Genomic DNA, 23151 nt, shown 5'->3' with positions numbered 1-23151 from the left:
ATATAGGTCGGATTTAGTCAATACCATTGCTAACACAGTCCACATGCTGATAAATATTTTCTTTTCTTCATAAGGCCACACCAAATGATTTGTTGAATGGTTTTACCATCCCTGTTTTTTTAGAAAATAAAATTAAGTGTTTATAAACATTTTTAAAGGACTGCTCCTGTTTTTTCAGAAGAAAAAATCGAGAAAAAATGTCCGTTGAAACAATAGTTCTATATTTAAAAAAAATAAATAACAAACTTAAATGCCATAAGAATTTTGTCGCATCAAATCAGGCAAAATGTAGGTCTCTGGCCTTTCAGAAAGGCTGAAACAGTTTTTAATTTTTAATATCTTAAAAGTGATAATTGTATTATATATTAAATTATTATAAATAATTGTATAGAAAAAACAAGTGTGCTTTTGCCCACTTCTGTTTTTAATTGTATTTAAATGCATTTTCATTTCACCCACTTGATTCCATTGTTTTTCGCCAGAGTATATCGAACAAGACATTTGTTGAATGTTTTTATATTCTTTGTGTATACAGGATGATTTATACTCTCTTGATTATGTAATTATAAGCTGAATATCCAATATTCTCCCTCTATTTATTTGTTTTACGTATCAAATTGTTACAGATGTGTGATTTTCTACAATAAAGAACACTCACTAAAATAATGGGCGTTGTTCAAATCCAAGATCAATATTCTTTCATAATCCAAGATAAATATTCTTTCATAATCCAAGATAAATATTCTTTCATAATCCAAGGTCATTATTCTTTCATAATACAAGATCATTTTTTTTCATATTCCAAGGTCAATATTCTTTCATATTCTAAGGTCAATATTCTTTCATATTCCTAGGTCAATATTATTTCATATTCTAAGGTCAATATTATTTCATATTCTAAGGTCAATATTATTTCATATTCCTAGGACAATATTATTTCATATTCCTAGGTCAATATTATTTCATAATACAAGGTCAACATGCTTTAATAATTCAACGTCAATATTCTTTCATAATCCAAGGTCAATATTCTTTCATAATCCAAGGTCAATATTCTTTCATAATACAAGGTCAATATTCTTTCATAATCCAAGGTCAATATTCTTTCATAATCCAAGGTCAATATTCTTTCATAATCCAAGGTCAATATTCTTTCATAATACAAGGTCAATATTCTTTCATAATCCAAGGTCAATATTCCTTTATAATCCAAGTTCAATATTCTTTCATATTCCAAGATCAATATTCTTTCATATTCCAAGGTCAATATTCTTTCATATTCCAAGGTCAATATTCTTTGAGCAAACTAGAGCTATCACAGAATGTGATTAATGATTTTAAAATATGATGTATGACAAAGATATGGTAGGGACACAACTATTATCAGTAAGGCTTATATAGCAAAACATACTCAGTTCAGAAGGTTGCTGTGACCTTGACCTTAAATTAGGAAATCCTGTCTTCAACCCATCCTCATCCTATTGTAGTCACTACTGCCAAATTATTTTAAAATCTGACCATGAATGAGAAAGATATATATGGACAGGACACTATTTTTTATCAGTTAGGCTTATAGAGCGAGACATACTAAGTTCAAAGCTTGCTGAGACCTTGACCTTGAAAGTACGGAAACAAGTCTTGTGCATGATTCGTCCTCGTGTTTCTGCCGTACTGTTACTTCTGCAACATATTTTGAAATCCAACCATGACTAAGAAAGATATGGAGTGGATGAAAACAGGACAGACCGACGGACACACTAAGTTCAGAACATTGCTGTGACCTTGACCTTGAAGAAGGGAAAATCAAGTGAGCGACACATCTTCATGCTATGGTGGTAACTTCTGCCAAATCATTTAAAACTCTGACCTTGGAAGCCTAGAAAGATATGGAGTGGATGAAAACTGGACGGACCGTAATACACACTAAGTTCAGAACATTGCTGTGACCTTGACCTTAAAGAAGGAACACCGGTCTTGTGCACAACACATCCTATTGCTACGGTGATCACCATGCCAAATTAATTGAAAATCTGACCTTGAATGAGAAAGATATGGAACGGACAAAAAGAAACAGATGGACGGACGAACGAACATGATCATGCACACAATTCCTATGTAGTCCCTACATCACTTTATGAAGCTGGGATTTAATGTCATAACAGGTAGTTTATGTCATAACAAGAAGTTTATACGTTCCAACACTGTTTGTCTGTTTATTATAAACAGCATATCTATATTCAAGACAATGCAATGTACAATCCAGTCAATTGTTTTGTTTTTTAAATTGTTCTATAGGTATAATAACACACAAGTATTTCTGCAACCAAATAATCGGCTCATGTGTTTTGCAATTGCCACACATGCTTTATTGTAAATATTTGTTCCTTAACATTTCTTTTTCTTCGCCTTCAATAAAGTATCCATCACCAAATCATGAATCGGTAAATAATAATCGGCATGTCGATTCTTGCGAATGGCTTGGTACGCTTTTGAAGTTCTAACAAGTCTTTGTGAAGGGTACAGTAGGTTGTTGAAAATAGCCGTTTCCCAGTCAATACCAGCTTCGACGTCCCGTAGAATCTCCAACTGTTGAACTGGTGTTACGACTATCTCATCTCTGTTAGGATTATTTGTCAACCTGAAAATGCATAAACACATATACAATTACATGTGTATAAAGCAAAAAGTTTTCTACGTGGTTGACTGGTTAGCGTAGTGGTTTACGCACTCTCTTCTCACCAAGGCGACCTGTGTTCAAATCCCAGCCTGGGCACATGTGAGTTTGGTTAGTGGTCACCAAGCCGGACAATTGGTTTTCTCTGGTCACTCCAATTTTCCGTACAACACAAGACCAAACTCTCGCGCAACATTGTGCCAACGAGAGTGACTTTGTTTAAATTATCATAACTTATCATAACTTTCTACACAATCGTTGTAAAATATATAATGTTAAAACTAAAAAGTATTGTTCAATATTTATAGCACTTCACACAGTTCATGAGGTATTTAGAGTCTTGCACACATTATAGTAACAGTAAAAGCTGCACTCTCACAGATCGACCGATTTGACTTTTGTATTTTTTGTCTCAGAATCAGCTCAATTTGACATCTATGCCTTCAATTCAATCATATACATGTATTAAGATAACTCACAATAGAACAGATCTGTTGGAAAATGCCAAAAAAATATTTTTTCTTAAAGCGCTAGTCACGCTTTTAGCCATTAATCACCAATTTTCAAACGATTTTTAACTTGTGATCTGATAGTTTCTCAGCAAAATTGTTTCTATATTTCACTGAATGTGATTGATACCCCCAATTGCCGCCCTGATAGGAAACCGCATGGAAAAATTTAGAAATGCCATAAAATGTCAATGCTGTGGAGGGGTATTTTTTTATTTTTTTTATTTTTAAACCTTCCTCTTTAAATAAAGATATTTTTATATTCTGCAATAACAAGCGTACATGGCAATATATTTACGTATTAAGTTTTTCAGTTATGCAAAAGGGACATTTTTTGATTTCAGGATGGGGGTCATTTTTTTCTAATTTTTACGATAACGATTTTTAGACCAAACTATGAAAATAGATATATTTGTAACTATGAAATGAATCTGGTCTATTTTGGCGCTACTTTCAGTAAAGAAAAACAAACATGTTTATCAAATCAAATGAAAGAGGTGACTTACATTACAAACTTTGATATCGGCAATGTGGCATGCCTAATGTTATTTCTCATGGCGTATTCTAACACAAGATCTTGCCGAATTTCTAAACCGAAGTTGAATATCACAGGAATATCGTCCGTGTTATTTTCATACACATTGGGTGAAGAGTTCGAAATGAAGACCAACTTTTCCCGTGGAAAAATTTCTCTTTCCTGATGTACATGATGAAAATTTGATGAAGGAAAGTCCTTTTCCGATTGTCCAATGTTAATATTTTTCTGACATACAAAGTGCAAATTCAAAGGACATTTATGACTTCTGTTCATATCAGTATAAATGTTTGTTGAATAGTTGTTAAAAGCATTTCGGCAAATGCTATTAACTGATATATGTTCACGAAATGAGTTAATCCCTTGACAATTCACTACGACATTTTTTCCAAAACAATTCGCTAATCTGTCATTCCAAACATTCGCTGACAGTTGACGTGAAGTGTTATCCTCAAAATCCAGATAAAATGGATTTTGTAATGAAGTCTCACTCTCGGTAGCTTTTACAAACTCTTCGTCATTTTGGATGTGTCCGAGTTTAATTCTTTCAAGAATCTCTTCCTCTTGTTTGATTGACTTGTAAAGCAAGCTGCTGGCATTTGGATCCAGGTTTCTCAGCGCATACCAATCTTCTGGTCTCATATATTTGGGCATCTAAAAATATATAATGAAATTCATAACTAAAATGTTGGATTGTAAAAGTGCTTGCCTCCCCCATTGTGTGGTCGTAGCTGAAAAATAATCGTTGATGGACATGAAATTGGTAATTTTGAACTTGGGACAAACCTATAGTGACCTTGTTTGACCTATTCACCCCTATTCAATAGTGAATATCTACTGCATGAGATCAATGATCCTATAAATATTAACAAGAGCTGTCACAGAGACAGCGCGCTCGACTATTCTGCCGCTTTTTGGTGTATGGATTGAAAAGTTTTGGCGAAACATGCAAGGATCACTGTTAAATTAGATTTCAATCTAATGTGCTGAGAAATTTACATAAATTTAATTTGAAAATATTTGTGGTAAGCAAACTTTAATGTAAATTCTAAGTCGTAAAAGGGGCTTAATTTTGTCAAAATGCATAATAGAGTTACCTCCTCCTGTGTACAGGTTGGGGGCATAATGGTGAACAAACCTGCTAAGTTTCAAAGCCAGATGTCAATGGACTTTGAAAATATTTGAGGTGGTTCGCAAACTTTAACGTAAATCCTAAGTAGAAAAAGGGGCATAATTTTGTTAAAATGCTTGATAAAGTTACCTCCTCCTGTGTACAGGTTGGGGGCATGATGGTAAACAAGTGTGCAAAGTTTCAAAGCCAGATGTCAATGGACTTTGAAAATATTTGAGGTTGTACGCAAACTTTTACATAAATTCTACGTAGAAAAAGGGGCATAATCATGTCAAAATGCTTGATAGAGTTATGTCCTCCTGTGTACAGGTTGGGGGCATGATGGTGAACAAGTGTGCTAAGTTTCAAAGCCATATTTCAATGGACTTTGAAAATATTTGAGGTGGTACAAAAACTCTTACAAAAACTTTAACATAAGTGGTTACGCCGACGTCGACCCCGACGCTCGGGTGACTAGGATAGCTCTCCTTTCTTATTCTTCGAATAGTCGAGCTTAAAATTAATGGATGTAAGAAGTACCATCTTGTTTAACTGATCTCAAAATCAATAAGAGTCATCTACAAGTCATGACCAACTGGCATACCAAGTATGAAGTTGCTTGGTGCAAGTATTCTTCAGGATATAATAAAGCGGAAACCTGATTATTCAGCTTATGATCAACGCCTAAAAATCATATTTTACCTGAAGGTAACAGCAACCTTGACCATCAACCTACTGATCTGATAACCAATAGGGGTCATCTACTGGTCATGACCAACTGGCATACCAAGTATGAAGTTCCTTGGTACAAGCATTCTTTAGAGTGAGCTGAAAACATTTTTCAGCTTATGTCATCACAACCTTGGACGTTGACCTACTGATCGCATAATCAATAAGGGTCATCTACTAGTCATGAACAGCTGGCATACCAAGTATGAAGTTCCTGGTAGCAAGCATTCTTTAGCTTATAAAAGAAGGAAAACCATCTTCCAGCTTATGGTCCCCACCAAAAAAATATTTTTTTAACCTGTTGGTAACGGCAACCATTGACCTACTGATCTCATAACCAATAGGGGTTATCTACTGGTCATGACCAACCTCCATAACAAGTTTGAAGCTCCTGGGTCAAAGCATTCTACTACGTTATAGAGGGGAAACAAAGTGTGACATACGGACTGATGGAATGAAGAACAGGACCAAAACGATATGTCTCCCCATGAATGGGGGAGAAGTAATATCAGTCTTAATATAAGTCTTTATGACATTGCAGGCCTTGAGGTCATGCAACACAATTTGCATTGCAGGACCGTGTTGGTATTTAAAGGACCAATTAAAATTTTAGTCCTGCTTTTGCGGGGTTGATGTCATTATCGGGGATATGAACGCAATTGGGTTGGTCAAAGTACGCGTGGAGTCCTTCGGACTACACACACATTGACCAACCCAATTGCGTTCATACCCCGATAATGACATCAACCCCGCAATTCATTCCTTAATTGAACCGTAGGTACGAATAAACACCACTTCCAGACAGTACCAGACAGGTATGCAAAAAAGACTGAGTTCAACATCTTTTATTTGAGTCAATAAAACTAAAAAGCGGCGAATAAAAAGAGCAGGGGGCGGGGATGAAAATCTAGAAATTAATTTATAGTCGCCTTCAAAATATTTTTGGATATGAGGCAATTCGGTACACCATATAATAGTAAAATAGATTTTTTATTTGACAATGGATTTTTTTTAAAGATTATATAGTTAGTGGGCAGTAATTAAAAATTGCTTGTTACTTTCATTAATTGTCTATGGAGTAGAAATAATGGTAGAATATTGTCTCAGATTCAAATATTCTGAACAAAAGTCATGAAGATAGGATTAAAATGTTGAAATTAAAGAAAGAAAAAATGAAAACTTGCATCAATTGGGATTTATGTTTATAGAAAAACAAACTTTTGCATTTAAATGTTGACAAGTTTTATGAAAAATTGATTTAAATGTTAAATTTATGACAGAGGGGGATAGTCATCAAACTGCTTAACTTCAAAAGATAGGATGTCCATGCTTGTCTGTTTTTATCAGTAGATCAAGGTACAGAACTCTGCAAATATCTCAGAGGGATGGAACTTGCTTATAAATATTGGGAAAAAAGTTTCAAGGGGAGCTGAAAAAATGTAAGCCCTATATATTTCTATATAAGTAGATCCAAATGTTTTTGCTGGATATCCTTACCTTGCCCAAGGGCAAAGATAAAAAATATCCACATGGAACAACCTTTTCTTCACTTGTAACACAAAAAAGAGTTCCAGCATAAAAATACATTTTTGCTAAACGGTATTTAGTTTAACTGAGATGGGAATAAAAACATCTACCATGGCCGCTTGTGTAAAATAGTTCATACCAACTCTTTCAAAAGGGTGTTCTCGGAAAATCAGTAAACATCTTTTTTGTAAAAAAAACCTATGCTCGGGTTGGGATGAACCTATCTTACACTCTCGACCACTGAAGATACTTATTATCTAACATAATATTTCACACACCCTCTAGTGAACATATACCTGGGATGTTCTTCTTCTGGGTCGCAATTTCTGCAGCATGTAGCTGAAATGTCTGTCCTTTGAAGTTTGGAACTGTTCGTAAAACAACAGTGGGTATCGATCATACGCTTCATTTCGACAGCTTCTAACAAACTGGAGAAACATGAAAAGAAATATAAAGTCAAACAAGCGTTTTATCAATGTTATATAGTTGTATTGCCCAGCTGAATTAATTACGTATTAAAAGACCACTCATGTAAATTTGAAATTAGGGAAACAAAGAAGTTATTTGTTTCCACTCATGCACCAGTCAATAGCAACCATGCCCCCCCCCCCCCAGGATCGGGGTATACCACGGATAAAGGGGGAAATGGGCCATGTTATTATCTTCCAGGTGGCACTGCATTGCCAAGTGAATGTGGTGGGGGGGGTGCGCAAAAAATAGCAAGGAATGGGCCTTAGCTAGGATGTCCCTGGGGTGCAGGGGCATTTGGCGGAGATTTGACCAGCAGTTTGTCCACGCAGGGCGAGGTTTACCTGGGATTGGCTGGACCAAAAGTCCCCACTATTCCCAGGACCAAAAGGAGGGGGGTGGGGGTGGGGGTCCGATTGGTATATAAATACAAGATTAAAAGTTTAAAACAATGTGATATTAGTTGTCATACATTGAGAAATTAGCAATTATATAGTTATGCATTTATATATATATATCTCAATTAATTGAAAATAACAAGTGAAATACCTTCACTAATGTTTTATACACTTGAAAACTCGGTCCAGATTTTGCTCCAGACAGTAGTGACATATTGGACTCAAGTCTGAAAAAAATCAGAATATCCTGTCAGCGTTGCTTACTTTCTCTTGGGTAGTGATGAGTATACCTCATTACACAGAAATGGTGAATGATAACAAATTAAGAGTTACCACAAGTTAAATAAAAAGTTATGTGCAATCTCAATGTACATCCATGTATATATTTATATCTAATGTCAAAATATAAAAAAGTATCCCTGAAGGCTCATTATTGTAGCTATAACCACATAACAGGCATACGTTGACAAGCATCAGTCCTTTTTTACCTTGTCAACAGTCCTTTTTTACGTCATGACTGATATAAGTATTGATTTTTTGATATTTTGGGTAGAAACATCGATCAAAAGGGTTAATAGAGTGACCGATATCCAACTTTTAACTCTTTTAACTTTGAAAGGCTTAAGAATATCGATAAAAACTGGAGTGAATGACAAAGGCGATGAATGCAACAAGTCTGCCAATACCAACACTGGAAGAAGCATGACTAGAGTAGAGTGGCATGACTGTAGCCTAGTCCACCTAAATAGCTATCAACCAGTCTTTTGACAATTTTATCACTATGGCAGACTTGAGACGTTACAGAGCAACAAAAGAAATGTCAAACTCAAAGTAATAAAAATGTATCCCTGATCTCTCATTAGTGTAGCTAGACAGCAACCTGCCCTGTGAGTTTCTCCCATAAGTACTATTCCATTTAAAAAAAGCCAGTACTTCAGAGTATTTTTGGTTTTGGCAACTCTTCGTTAAGGAAACATAATAAATGTCCAAATATTAAAAAAGTTCCCTTACATGGTATCGTCAATAACACGATTTTTGTGGTTACCACACTACAGGCAGATGGTTATTTTTTACCTGGGTTGAGAGTCAATTTTCATACCACCAGACCACGGACCCGCAGTGGATTATACTTATTGCTAAGCATCCTGACAGATGATGAAAATAAATAGTCGCGAAATTGAATGATATTGAGGGTGGTGCTAAAAGCCGAGACCCGGTGTCGATATTGAGAAAAGCCGGTATGACTGTTTATGATATCTACCAGATTATGTTGATACCGGGTTTTTCGTCAAAAACGGTACCGGGTAATATAATAATCCCTTAAGAAATTCCGGTATCGATAGGCCCGGTATCAATGTCCCCAACAATCAACCATGGCCTTTAAAATTGTTATTTATGCATGCATGTTTATTTTGTTTTTCTTTCACTTAAATATGCTTAATTAATATGCAATTAATCATGATTAGAAATAATTATTACTATGTCACATGATATATAATCTAAATTTAACTTATCATGTAATTTAAGAAAAAATATGTTTACGTTTCTTAATAAATATGTTTGAATCTTGAATCGTTGATTATGTTACACAAATACAACATAATAGTTAGTTTGATGAACGAAGAATAGTATGATTAACCTGTATTAATATGTTGACAGTCCCCTTAATATTCACAATTTTAACAAGTTGTAAATCTTGAATATAATACATTATAATTTGATAATAAATGACTTTTGGTTTTTATTGTGATATTTGAATAGAAATAATTCATTTGAATTAACATCCAGTGTTGATCTTCAAAACGCCGACGTGCTTATTCTTTTTTTCTCGGTAGGTTTAAATCTTATATGTATGAAAAATCGTAAAAAAAAGAAAATTCCAATTTTGTTGTCTGTCAAGCCTTTAAAACATGTTTTTTTAGTATACATTTCTTATTATATGTTAACTTCAAGCATGAGCAGCAAGATATTTCCCCTTGTTTATTGCACTTGTCTCATGGCATGGGGTCAATTTCCTGTGTATCTGTTTATTGGTCCAGTGCCTTTTAAAGTTGACACTTTCAGATGTGACAATATCATTGTCTGACTAATACATATCCAATTCTTGTATAAACATTATACATACGGGATTTACATCACAATCGGTAACGGATAATAAAATACTATCTTCAGAAATCCCGGTATCGATAGGCCCGTTATCCAATGTCCACCGATGGTCTCGTGATGCATGTTTAAATTATAACATTGATTGAAAATGCGTTTGGCACATAATGGTTTGTGCAATTACCTATGTTTTTTGTGTTTGTTGATATTTTCATTATATGCTTACGAACTTATATCAATCATGCGTGTTTAAATTATAACAATAATTAAACATGCGTTGTGCACATCTTTTTCCGTGCAATTACCTATGCATTTTGTGTGAGAGTTCGCTATTATTTGTTATTGTCGCTAGTTTGCCTATCTTGCAATTCAAAAATATGACAGTAAACGATTTTAAATGGTTGTTTATAACTCAAAAAATACAATCAAGATACAATAGATCAATCAAGCATACCGCCAACATCAAAGATCATTATCCGATAATAATACCTTCAGAAGGCAATACAAAAGCGGGTCATGTCATAATGAGATTAGTCATCTGATAACATTGCGGTAGCACTCAATCCGGTATCGACAAGTGGTACCGGACACCGGGCGATACCGGATACCGGGTAACAGCTTTTAGCACCACCCGATATTGAGTGGTCGTGCAAAAGTGCTGACCTATTAGCTGACGATATAGAAAAAGAGGAGATTTGCTGACCAATTGCTGACCATATAGACAAAGAAGGAAAAAAATATTATTGAAATTATAAGTTTTTTTTGGGTGGGTGGGTAGGTGCGTGCGTGCGTGCGTGCGTTTGGGTGCGTGGGTGGGTGGTTGGGTTGGTGAGTGAGTGAGTGAGTGAGTGAGTGAGTGAGTGAGTGAGTGAGTGAGTGAGTGAGTGAGTGAGTGAGTGAGTGAGTGAGTGAGTGAGTGAGTGAGTGAGTGAGTGAGTGAGTGAGCGAGCGAGCGAGCGAGTGAAAGAGTGAGTGAAAGAGTGAGTGAGTGAGTGAGTGAGTGAGTGAGTGAGTGAGTGAGTGTGAGTGAGTGAGTGAGTGAGTGAGTGATGAGTGAGTGAGTGAGTGAGTGAGTGAGTGAGTGAGTGAGTGAGTGTAATATAGAACAGTTTGGATATAATGAATTCAACGTCTACATGTGATATATCCACTGGTGCTTTTACACAATGATTATGATACCATTGGGAACACTTCTTACACTGTATTTGATCACCTTTATTTATAGAAATTTAACCTAAAAAAAACAAAAGTAATTGGAAACTCAAGTAATAATGTTAAGATGTTTTAATGATTCCTGTCGTTATTATATTTTTAGAATAAGGTAAGTATTAGAAGGCTTACAAATGAGCATGCCAAAATGTTTCAAGACATTTTGATGGAGTGGGGGGATAGTAAATGCTTCTTAATGGACTGGTTGGTTGTTGCAATGCGTTGTCTTTGACAATGATTCTTAAAATGACACTCTCATTTAAAATCAATACATACACATGTATAAAAAAACATAAATTCTGAGTAATAAACCTTCAACTTATTACTAGATGATGCATACATGAAAATATTAATTACTGGTAACAAGTTTATAACCGTGTATTCAAAAGCTGAAAACGCAAAAATATTAAATGATTGGTGAATGCTAAAAGATTTACTGCGATCTAGCATTGTTTCATAAGGTAGAAATACCGTGTTTTCTGCACCGTTCTTTCAAATTAAACAAAGTATCCTTCATATGAACCATTCTTTTGACATTAATTAATCCTTTTTGGTAAATTAAAACAATTGTATTAAACGTGGTAAAACTTAGTTGGGTGTAAAAGTGCATCTTTAATGAACTAGTGGATTGATTTTAACGTGTCTAAATGGACTGGTTAGGTGATTTCAATGCGTATGATGGACTGGAGGGAATGATTCAATGCTTTTTGATAGACTGATTGATTTATTAAATTTTATTTCAATGCGTTTTGATGGACTGATATAATGATTTCAATTATCCTAAATGGCCTGGTTGATTAATTTCAAGGCGTTTTATGCACTGGTGGAATGATTTCAAGGTTTATGATGGACCTGAAGTGGGAATTTAAGTCTTTTTGATGGACTGTAAGAAGGACTTGTATGATTCGAAGACGGCATTCGGATCCTCCCACTGCGGGTAGTGTCCTATCGCTGCGTCTAGTACAGTAATACTCGGGGATGGCACTACTTTCCTGCAAATGAAAGCGTAGATTACAGTTATACCGCGGATGGCACTACTTTCCTGCGAATTGAAAGCGTAGATCACAGTTATACCCGCGGATGGCACTATTTTCCTGTGGAAATAAAAGTAGATCTCAGTAATAATCCAGGATGGCAATACTTTCAAGTTAAAATAAGAAGTAGACCCTAGTTATTATCGGGAATGGCACTACTTTCCTGTTAAAAATAAAAAAAGTAGACCACAGTAATACTCTGATATGTCACTACTTTCCTGCAAAATGAAAGCGTAGATCACAGTTATATGATTCATATACAGATAAAAATATATTAGCGATTTTTTGGCGCCTTTTCTAACTGTGGAATTTGTGGCTGCGTAGCTATGAATTCCAAAACCTCATTTAGTAAGGCTAATATTTTGTTATCTGCACCAAAAATCATATGCGATTTTTTGTGTTTATCATTTAATTCAAATGAGTTTAACATGAAAATGCTTCAAAACTATTTTTTAAAAATACGTCAGCCTTTATTGTGCGCCTTAAATGTGAATAAAAATAATTAATAATAAATCGGTTATTATAACACAATAAAAGATGTTTAGCATTTACAGTTTTCACATAGAACTTTGCGTACATGCTACTAATGACAAAAACAAAACAACGCAATTGTAGAAGGCTTAAGTAGTTTGGTTGCTCTTGAAAATATGAAAAAGTCATGCAAAGAATTGAAATTAGCTGTAGGTTAATAACCATTCAAGATTTTAACATGATGCTTAGTATACAAATTACCAGTGAGAACGTGCATATGTGAAACAAGGCCATTAACTCTTGCTTTAATAAGTGCCGATTCTTTTTATATTTTTGTCCGAATCATGTGAATTCATCCGCCTAGTCGCGTAAAGTCAATTTAAAAAACAAACATTAGGTGCAAACATTGAGAGTAGGTCGGTAAACCGAAAACAAATACTTTTTTGATGCCTTTGAAAATTATGACTTATTTATAACATGGAATCAAATTCATTAGTTAAATTTATATCACTTAAATGTTTTGTCGAGATGCATGAGTTTATTTAACAAGACATTTTGTATTTTAGATTGATAACATATCTCAACCAACGGGAAGAAAACAAGGACAGATGGGTCGGTGCACTTTTGGAAACGAAACTTCCAGGTGATAAACTTCACATCATTTTGTACATAATGAATGACTCTATTGGCAAGATATTATTAAACTTTAAAGAAAGAGTGAATAAGTTACAATTAAAAGCATGAAAACTATAGACTAAAAGAAATATATGAAAATCGAGGACCAGGCAGTATGCGATTTGGCGGCCATTTTTCAAGATGGCCGACATTCGGCAAAAATGACTAAAAACAATGATTCTATTTTGTATACTCAGCAAACTATTTTAATTATTTAATGATATATATTCTTATTTCAGTTCACATGATTTATGGGCCATCTGATCCAGTTAACAGTGGATACGCCTTCGTTGATCATTACAAGTAAAACACCATTTCATACATATTTTATTGTGTTATAAAACTGATTTAATGTATGATTTAGCTTAATTTATTCCCATAAAAACAAGAGCAAAAAATCGAAAAAGAAAATAAGTTCAACACCAGAGTGTTACTGCGATATTCTTTTTCTTCCACAGAAAAGTAGTTCAATCCAAGAGTGTTACTGCGATTTTTTTTATTTCTACAGAAAAGTAGTTCAATCCAAGAGTGTTACTGCGATTTTCTTTTTATTTCCACAGGAATGAAGTTCAATCCCAGACTGTTTCTGCGATTTTCTTTTTATTTCTACAGAAAAGTAGTTCAATCCAATATTTTCACAGAAAAGTACCGGTAGTTCAATCCAAGAGTGTTACTGCGGTCTTCTTTTTTTATTTCCACAGAAAATAAGTTCAATTCCAGAGTGTTACTGCGATTTTCTTTTTATTTCCACAGGACATAAAATAAATCCCTGAGTGTGACTGTTTTTTCACAGGAAAGTTGACATCCGCGAGTATAACTGTCATCTCCTTTTTATATTCACAGGAAAGTAGTGTCATCCGCTAGTATTCCTGTCTTCTTTTTGATTTCTTCAGGAACGTAGTTACATCCGCGTGTATTACTGTCATCGCCTTTTTATATTCACAGGAAAGTATAAGTACCATCCGCGAGTATAACTGTCATCTGCTTTTTATATATACAGGAAAGTAGTGCCATCCGCGATAATTCCTGTCTTCTTTTTTATTTATTCAGGAAAGTAGTGTCATCCGCGAGTATAACTGTCATCTCCTTTTTATATCCACAGGAAAGTAGTACCATCCCCAAGTATAACTGTACTAGACGCGGCGATAGGACACTATCCCCAGTGGGAGGATCCCAATGGCGTCTTCGAATCCTACAAGTTCTTCTTGCAGTCCATCAAAAATCCTTAAATTATCAACCCAGGGTTATCAAAAACCTTTAATCATTCCACCAGTGCATAAAATAAAATTCTTTCCACCAGTCCATAAAAAGCCTTGAACTCTCTCCCCAGGTAATAAAAATGATCTTGAACTTTCTTCTCCAGTCCATTGAAAAGTCTTTTAATATTCCTCATATATTCAATCGATCAATCATAATGTCCATGGCCTTGGAATACTCGAAATATTTGAACGACGTGAATACATTTTAAATTTTCATAAAAATGAAAAACAATCAACTATTTAAAAAAGGGCTTTGAAATATTTTAAAACTTAAAAATTCGAGCAAAAGAAAGCCACCTTCGTATTATCAATATTTCCAATCTCCTTTGAAGCATATTACTTTACCCATATCTATTAAATTCTTGCATAAATTCATGAAAAGTCCTTAAAGGACAAAAGCCAGTAAAGGTCTTGAACTATTTTTGCCTTTATTCTGGTGATTTTTTTCCCATAAAAAGAAAAGAAAGTTTAATAAAGTTTACTGCTTAATAATTTGTATGTGAGAGTTAATGTTTGTTATGATTTCCTTAACAATAACCTATATTATTTTGTTGTTTAACTGTGTCTTTTAATTTTAAATGAGTATGCTTGTATGCCATGTGATTGATAGTGTTAACAATTTTACTTCTGTTTGTTATATGTTGTTTAATTTGTGGTATTCTAGCGCTGAATACCGTTGTGTAAATCTTGTATGCGCATTTGTTTTGTTGAACAAATAGCTTGTTTACCATGACAGATAAATACATGCATGACCATCATGTGCTTAAATATTGACGAGTATTTAGCCTTACCACTTTTGTTTGACCATGATTCATAATAACCTTAAAGGGACTAGACACTAGTCATTCTAAAATGCCGTCCAGGCTTTTTTTATGATGGTTAGCCTGGACGTCATTCATAACAAAATTCAAAAACATGTAAAAACTGTCTATGAAATGAAATGTTCTTCATTTGTATTCTGTGGCTTAAGACTGCCAATAAATACCTTAATTCTTATCAATAAACATATCCATTTTGCAAATTCACAAGCTATTTCTTCAAAAAAGTAATTTAAATACCGGATTTCAGATTTCAGTTGACAGGAGCTTCAGGAATGACGTCACCATAACGTTTTATGTACTTCCGTACTTGTGTGGAAAATTCTCAATAAAAAAAGTTCTTATGATTGATAGACATGTTTTCACCTGCTCAATTCACTGTAAATCAAAACTATCATTATTCCTGAAACTTTTATACCTTAAGTATCTATTTTTGCTTGATTTATCATTTAGAGTAGAGATTAAAGCATAAACCGTTGCCCTATAGTTGAAAGGTCATTTTTGAAGAACTGTCATGGCGGACGGTGCAATTTTCAGAGTTTGTTTTTCAAGTGGAGTAATTTTTCTTAGGAATAACTTGAGCCCTTTTTTATTGGCTTAAAAGCTAATTAAAAGCTTTTTCTTTAAGAATATATCTGGTTATCATAGCCTGCATTCGCTCGAAATGCCTTTAAATGTTGTCTAAAAATTATAATTTTACATTGAATTATATAGGGAATAACACTGGTGGTGTGTAACCTTCATACTGTCAAAAGAAAAAAAGGTTACACACAACTATACTTTGGGATTTTAATCTGAAGTAGTATTTTTAGTCTGGATTACCTTCCCCTAACACTATCATTATCAGTTACCACACTTTTGTATTTAATGAATTTGAAAAACATTTATCGTCACATACAGGATTCAAGATTTATTTACAAACTATTCTAAGGGCAATGTGGACAATGCATACTATTATACATATGTATAGAAAATAAGACTAAATATTAAAAAAACCCATATCAACAGCATTGTTACACTAAGTGAATCAAAATGTTTTATTGTGTAATCTATTTATCACAATTTGACTTCAACACGACAATACAAGTTTACAATAATCAGAGATATTAAGTTTTGCTGACTTGTCAATTTATTATGTATGTATATATATCGTTTCGCTAGAACAGATGTTTCATGATGATATTTATATTAACAAATACCTTATTCCTCACATCAGAAAACCTATACCAAACTCAACTAAAGGGAATCTTCAGGAAATTACTATTTTTAAAAAAAATGATAGAAAAACGTAATTACAGAACATTGTTTTTTGTTTTCTTCCGACTAGAGTGCGTTTTATTGTCAAGCTTACAGCTTATAAAAAAACAACTAGAGTTAGAATTGTTGTGTTTTTTAAAAAGAACTATATTGGTAAACAGAAGTAACACTTATGTGTTTAAGGGGTTAAAACATGACAAAGCCGGGCCTCTGCGTGAGAATTGGCCTTCAAGCTCTTATAGAATAAGCCTCGGGTTGTTATGAGACACTTGTGCAATCGTCGCCGACTTTACATTTAAAATGTCATCTTACAGAAGGTCAGATGCCCAGTTTGTGACGTGAACGCGCCAGCGGTCCAAAGAGACGCTATAGAATTTAACAAAGCTTATAAAGGCAAACCGGTAATTTTCCCCAGTATTCTCATTTCTGTCATACAAAGTAAAAGCACACATATAGTATTTATAACGTATGGTCGTTTTTAGACGGGAGGCTAGGTGCGTGTGGGGAAGGGGAAAGAAATGTAGAAATGTTTTTTATGTCAATAGATGTCAATTGAACAAATATTCGAATATTCGATTAAACGTTTGGTATTCGAATGTCAAAATCGGAATTCGAATTGTCGATTTTGTTTTTGTTTTTGAATAAACAAAATAATGAACCCTTTTGCCTACAACTCTGTGTTGTGTATAAAGTTCGTTTGTCTTGTTATTACAACGATTGACCCGTAATGCCAGACGTGTATATCACACTGCTGACAATACACTAAACACGCGTCATAATCATTTAGGGACATATCTTCGGGAACTGGAAAAAGTCCCCGTGATATGACAATAACTGGCTTTTAGACAAGTGACATCAGCAATTTCAATTAGTTTCGGTAAACTGTATAGTATAGCATTTTAGGATATATTTTCTCTATTGATGCACACAAGAAGAGTCAAAATCCGCATATATTTTCGTTTTATTGTTTGACTTTTTCCGAAGTTGGTTTGGTTTTTCAATAGCTATATTTAGTAGAGGTCTATCCCAGAACTAGGCTTTCGCCCTACCGAAAGACCCTCCATTGGCGCATAACGCCATTTCTGTATCTGTTCAAATACGTAGAAGGGCCACTTCTGGCTTATCTGTACGGCTATTTGACCAGGGATCCATCTAATTTCATTTGTTTTCAAATATGAAAGCAGTGGACTGAGGCCTATAATTCATTATTTTTCATTACTAAAAATAATTATCGCTGTCTCAGCTGCGTTTACCCGGTTAAAAAATAGCGCATTCAGATTTCCCAGTTTATAGTGTATACATTTAGCACGTGAAATTCCCGTGATTAGAATAGGTGCATAAACAGACGCGATTTTTATATTCACTGGGACAAACCCAGTGAATTTCGCATTGGAAAAAAATGCAAACACTGCGAAAGACAAAACAAAATTGTGTCGTTAGCGATGTGATACATCAGTAAGAAAGATGCAATGCGTTGTACACAGCGATATCGATTTTATGTAATCTTTTGACAATTTTCTTTTTTCATACAATGGTTTTATCTGGTGTCTTGTCCCTTTAATCTACCTGTATAAGTATTTCATTTATGTCCCCCCTTTAACATTTGTCTGATGCATTTGTAATAAACAATAAACTGTATGTACAGAATGTATTGCTCACACTAAATGTGTACAAACTAGTTGAGTTTACTTTAAAATTGAACTTCTGAACTAAACGCGTACGGACCCCATTCACGAATACGTATACGGAACGCCACCTGTATGGACTTTTGTACACTGAACCCGCACCCGTTAATATATATGGAGTTTTCAATATCTATGATAAAAAATCCTTTTTTTTAACGTATTTGTTAACAAGAGAACATATTTCATCCGTAGCATTTGTTGACAAAATAAGTATGGATGTACGGAACCCGTACATACGCATGTTTGGGATGAAAGTTCATATCCCGTACACTAGCATGTTTGAGATGAAAGTACGGACCCCGTACACTAGCATGTTTGGGATGAAAGTACGGACCCCGTACACTAGCATGTTTGGGATGGACGTCCGGATCCCGTACACCCAGGCTAATGTTCGGAATTAAAGTACCCTGTATAAACAACGTCATGATAAGGGATAAAAGTACGGACCCCGTACATTCATCGTATTAGGGATACAACAACGAACCCCGTACATGCAACGTGTAAGGGATGAAAGTAAGACTCCGTGAATGCAACTTTGAAGTGATAAAAGTACGGACCCCGAACATGCAACGTGTAAGGGGTGAAAGTATTTTCCCTAAGACAATAACAAAAGACATCATACCCAATCAATTACATCATTAACGTGTTCTTTTTAATATAAGTCATACAATAATAAACTTAAAACTTAACTTTATTTTAATACACTTAAACTTTAAATTCAATATTTTGCTCTGATTCTATATTGTATGCGTTTCGTAACACCTTCTTAGTGTATATTGTATGCAAAGTTGAAACCCTTCTTTGCATTTGTTGTATGCGTTACTATATAAATATTTATCCATGTTGTCTGCGTTTTAGTCTGTACACAAAAATCAGTCACATGACCTATTACGTAGGCTAGAGATAAGTCGCCATAGTTAAACTATATACAAACGATACTCTTCGATTACATGCAAACACAATTATCGTAAAGTGGACCGTTTGCCGCAAAGTATTATTACTTTCGTTTAAGGCATAGAAAATGAAAGTGTATTTATTAAAGCGAACACTTTGATTGATTTAATCAATATTATAAGACACAAAAACTTTACAACAGTGCCATCCTTACCAAAATTACCTTTTGAGAACTGTTTACACAAACGTAAATAACAATCTGATGACATGTATTGCAGAAACGTGAATACCATCGCTATGAAAATCATCTCAGTCCATCCAACGTGAATTCAATTTAACAGAAAATTAACGTTTGTATAGAATTTACATGTAAGAGCGTTTTATAAAAGATTGACGTCTCAGATCTATGCAAACAAAAAACACGCTGACATTCAACTTCTATTCAAACGTAAAGTTATAAACAATCATTGTAAGGTTGATTTCTCTCATGAAATATTTTCAATTACTTCCTATACTCTTGTTTTTATATCAAAAATATTATTTAAAGGATACAATTAGTGAAGAAAATAGTGTCGAAATTGTTTACGACAGAAGTTTTATGTTCGTATAGAATTGAGATATCAATGTTTTTGTTTGTATAGATTTGAGACGATAAGTTGTTTATTAAAATAAACTTCCTGGTTGGTAGTGAAGGCCAGGGAAAGGACATTTATAAATGAAACCCTATATGTTACAGGACTATGGCATCGAAGTTTGAATCCTCCATTCAGAGGGGCTGTGATTTCACCCATGATTTCGTCTGTTCCCCATGCGAAGAAGATAGATTGAACACGGAAGCTCAATATTTCTGTAATCAGTGCACGAAATGTTACTGCGTAAACTGTGTCCCAGTTCACAACAAGCTATTCAAGAGACACTCGGTACTCGACCGGAAGGACGTGAAGAAATGGGCAGCAGCACCAGGGACGGTGGACGTCCTTGAGAGATGCGAGAGGCACCCCGGGGAGGCGCTCAAGCTGATCTGTGGTGACCATGACCAGCTGTGTTGCCATGTGTGCGTTGCCGTGGATCATAGGTATGTTTCAAAGACGATTTAAGTTAAAATAAAACAATCACAGTATTTATACTGATCAAACAATAGTTTAAGCATGCTTAAAATTTTCTCCGGTTTATACAATCATAACAAAATTGTATTTTACATATGTGTATTATTAGACTATGCTATATTTTTTATTCGTCAACACTGTCAACAAAGCCTTGCTTACTAACACATTTTTTGAACTCGTTGATTAAATATCACTTGCGGATCGGGGAGGGGGGGGGGGGGCAAACCCACCCCCTCTGAAATCGTCCAAGATTTTTTTCTTTACATTTCAATATAGTTGAAATAATAAAACACCCCCAAAGTGCACAATTTGAACTAAAATTATTTTTTCTTTTATTATTATTTTTTTTTGGTGGGGGGATACCCCAAACTCCCTTCCCCCTGCCAGGACTTCCAACAAAATAGATTTCGGTTCTGAGGGAGATGAGCAACTAAAATAGTTACGCCCCTAAGTAGCGCCCCATCTAACGTCGAATCCAGGTCCGCCCCTGTATACCATGATATAAAGACTCGTTATTCGTGTCAGATCCTATATTATTAGACCTTTATTCGAATGGAGAAATATTGAGAAATACTTAAGTACTCCCTATTAATTCACGATGATTTGGGCAAAATTTCTAGCTGTGCGGTTTGACTAGATGATATGTCGTGCACGTACATAAAATGACGCTGTAAATCACATAATAATGCGTAATAATTATGTTCCAACGCATTCGGAACTCCTCGGCCATTTTCCATCAAAAACAATCTCGGATGTATATGGATGGTTTACAATGACAGAATTCTTTACATTTAAGTAATTTGCAAGTAGATAGTGTAGTATTTTAAATTCAGAAGTTACACTTAATGACTTTTCTGTTTGGAATCTTAATTGCCTTTGCAATAATACGTTTCACTGACAATCAATTCAAAACAAAACTTAGTGATTCAAAATACACGCTAAACACAACGATTCATTTTTACTATTATTTATTTTTTACGATCTACTTCTACTGCTGTACCGACATACATCCGAGGTTGTTTTCGATGGATAATGGCCGAGGAGTTCCGAATGGTTCTAATGCTCTTCATTATTTCTCAGATAGTCAAGGGACATAACTCGACACATTCTAAGAGTTATGAGCTTTACTACAAATACTGCCAATGTTGTTCGGCGACTTATGGTACAATGAATTTAAACTCTATGCGACTTATGGTATACTGAATTTAAACTCTATGCGACTTATGGTAATATACAGAATTTGAACTGTATGCGACTTATGGTATACTGAATATAAACTCTCTGCGACTTATAGAATACTGAATACAAACTGTATGTCGTTAAATGAATGAATTCGCAAAACATCGTCATAGCAAGAAATCTAAGTTATTTTTAAACCAAGCCTTTCTTCTATGAAATGTTATTATAAATACCAAGACTTAGACTATACAGTAATTTATGCTATTAGCCTCCCAACATTCCTATACATGTACCATTTACCTTTCAATTTAGATATTAATCATCTGGTATTTTTTAAACATATGCTATGCTTTTATTTGTCTTTACTTGTCTTTATTGTTTTTTACTTTTAATATCCATATTTCATTGTGTCCGTCTGTCTGTCTGTATTGCTGTCTGTATGGCATTCTATATGGCTGTCTGTATGGCCGTCTGTCCGTCTGTCTTTCTGTCTGTCTCTTTGCCGGTGTGATTGTCTGTGTGTTTGTCTGTGTGTCTCTCTGTCTGTGTCTCGGTCTGTCTGTTTGTCTGTCTGTGTATTTGTCTGTGTGTTTGTCTGTGTGTCTCTCGGTCTGTCTTTCTGTCTGTTTGTGTGTCTTTATGAATATATGTCTGTATGTATGTCTGTCTGTCTGTGTGTATGTCTGACTGTGTGTCCTTCTGTCTGTGTGTGTTGTGTGTGTATCGCACGTGCGTGCGTGCGTGTGTGTGTTTTCTGTGTGTGTTAGTGTGTGAGTGGGTGCGTGCGTGTCTGGGTGTGTCTGTCTGTGTATTTGTCTATGTGTGTGTCTGTTTGTGTGTCTGTCGTGTGTGTGCGTTGTTTGTGTCTGCGTGCGTGCGTGCGTGCGTGCGTGTGTCTGTCTGTGTGTCTGTCTGTCAGTGAGCGTGTCTGTCAGTGCGTGTGTCTGTCTGTGTATATTTGTGTGTGTGTATGTGTGCGTGTGTGTGTGTGTGTGTGTGCGTGCGTGCGTGCGTGCGTGTGTGCGTGTCTGTCTGTCTGTCTGGGTTTGTCTGTGTGTATACAGAATATTCCAGTCAGTGGTTTTGCGATTCTCCAGTCAAATTTTATTAGTAAATTGCAAACAACAGCTAAATCATTGAAATTTAATGGCCATTATGTCCAGCATTAATTGCATGGGAGTTCTTATTTTGGTCAGTTTTTGTAAAAGTCTATGTTTCTTAGGTTTAACGCTTCATCTCAATTTGTATATTTTGATACTTTTCAAAACTAACAAATAGTTCAACAGTAGTTTTTTACTGAATATAGACATGATTTTCTGAACTATAACTAAGCTAAGAATTAAATCTTTGATAGTGTTAATAATCTCCTGGGCAAAAGTATTTAACTCTCTAAACCACACCCTTGAGTTATGTTTAAAGATTGAAAACATCAAGTACAAGTGTAACTAATTAATGATTATATTTCTTGAACTCGCAACATCTAAATGTATTAATACTAGTAGCGCCTTAA

General features: G+C 34.8%; 2 protein-coding genes and 1 long non-coding RNA gene across 5 annotated transcripts; 2 read left to right on the top strand and 1 right to left on the bottom strand.

The window, feature by feature from the left end:
- Nucleotides 1-1622: 1622 nt before the first annotated feature.
- On the bottom strand, nt 1623-9162 carry LOC128216559 (uncharacterized). Its single transcript, XM_052923154.1, has 5 exons — nt 9026-9162; nt 8103-8178; nt 7382-7513; nt 3690-4372; nt 1623-2638 (listed from the first exon to the last, which is right to left on the bottom strand). The coding sequence occupies exons 1-5, from the start codon at nt 9046-9048 to the stop codon at nt 2386-2388; spliced, it is 1167 nt and encodes a 388-aa protein (XP_052779114.1). The 5' UTR covers nt 9049-9162; the 3' UTR covers nt 1623-2385.
- A 4165-nt stretch (nt 9163-13327) lies between these two features.
- Nucleotides 13328-15108, top strand: LOC128216557 (uncharacterized). Its single transcript, XR_008258086.1, has 3 exons — nt 13328-13411; nt 13683-13746; nt 14546-15108. It is a non-coding gene; the product is annotated as an uncharacterized LOC128216557 (long non-coding RNA).
- Nucleotides 15109-19395: 4287 nt separating this feature from the next.
- On the top strand, nt 19396-20510 carry LOC128216555 (tripartite motif-containing protein 66-like). 3 transcript variants are annotated; one of them, XR_008258084.1, is made up of 2 exons: nt 19396-19603; nt 20093-20510. XR_008258084.1 is itself a non-coding variant. In XM_052923153.1 (2 exons), exons 1-2 carry the CDS (start codon nt 19624-19626, stop codon nt 20451-20453), a joined length of 417 nt encoding a protein of 138 aa, XP_052779113.1. In that variant the 5' UTR covers nt 19396-19623; the 3' UTR covers nt 20454-20468. The 3 variants fall into 3 exon arrangements, 1 of the variants encoding a protein (XP_052779113.1); XM_052923153.1 differs by having other exon boundaries at nt 19396-19679; nt 20093-20468; XR_008258083.1 differs by having other exon boundaries at nt 19597-19725.
- Nucleotides 20511-23151: the final 2641 nt, after the last annotated feature.

Source organism: Mya arenaria, chromosome 14, assembly GCF_026914265.1.
Source record: "Mya arenaria isolate MELC-2E11 chromosome 14, ASM2691426v1".
NCBI lineage: Eukaryota > Metazoa > Mollusca > Bivalvia > Myida > Myidae > Mya > Mya arenaria.
The sequence above is the reverse complement of the archived record's forward strand: the minus strand, read 5'-3'. Positions and strand labels throughout refer to the sequence as shown.

What these genes read in the sequence shown, in the direction of transcription:
- LOC128216559 (XM_052923154.1), bottom strand. Translation starts at nt 9,048, where the DNA reads ATGAAAATTGACTCTCAACCCAG. An exon ending in TGTATAAAACATTAGTGAAG is followed by an intron (nt 7,514 to 8,102) that starts GTATTTCACTTG and finishes ATGTTTCTCCAG; the next exon opens with TTTGTTAGAAGCTGTCGAAA. An exon ending in CCAGAAGAAGAACATCCCAG is followed by an intron (nt 4,373 to 7,381) that starts GTATATGTTCAC and finishes ATATATTTTTAG; the next exon opens with ATGCCCAAATATATGAGACC.
- LOC128216555 (XM_052923153.1), top strand. Translation starts at nt 19,624, where the DNA reads ATGTATTGCAGAAACGTGAATACCATCGCTATGAAAATCATCTCAGTC. An exon ending in ATCATCTCAGTCCATCCAAC is followed by an intron (nt 19,680 to 20,092) that starts GTGAATTCAATT and finishes TATATGTTACAG; the next exon opens with GACTATGGCATCGAAGTTTG.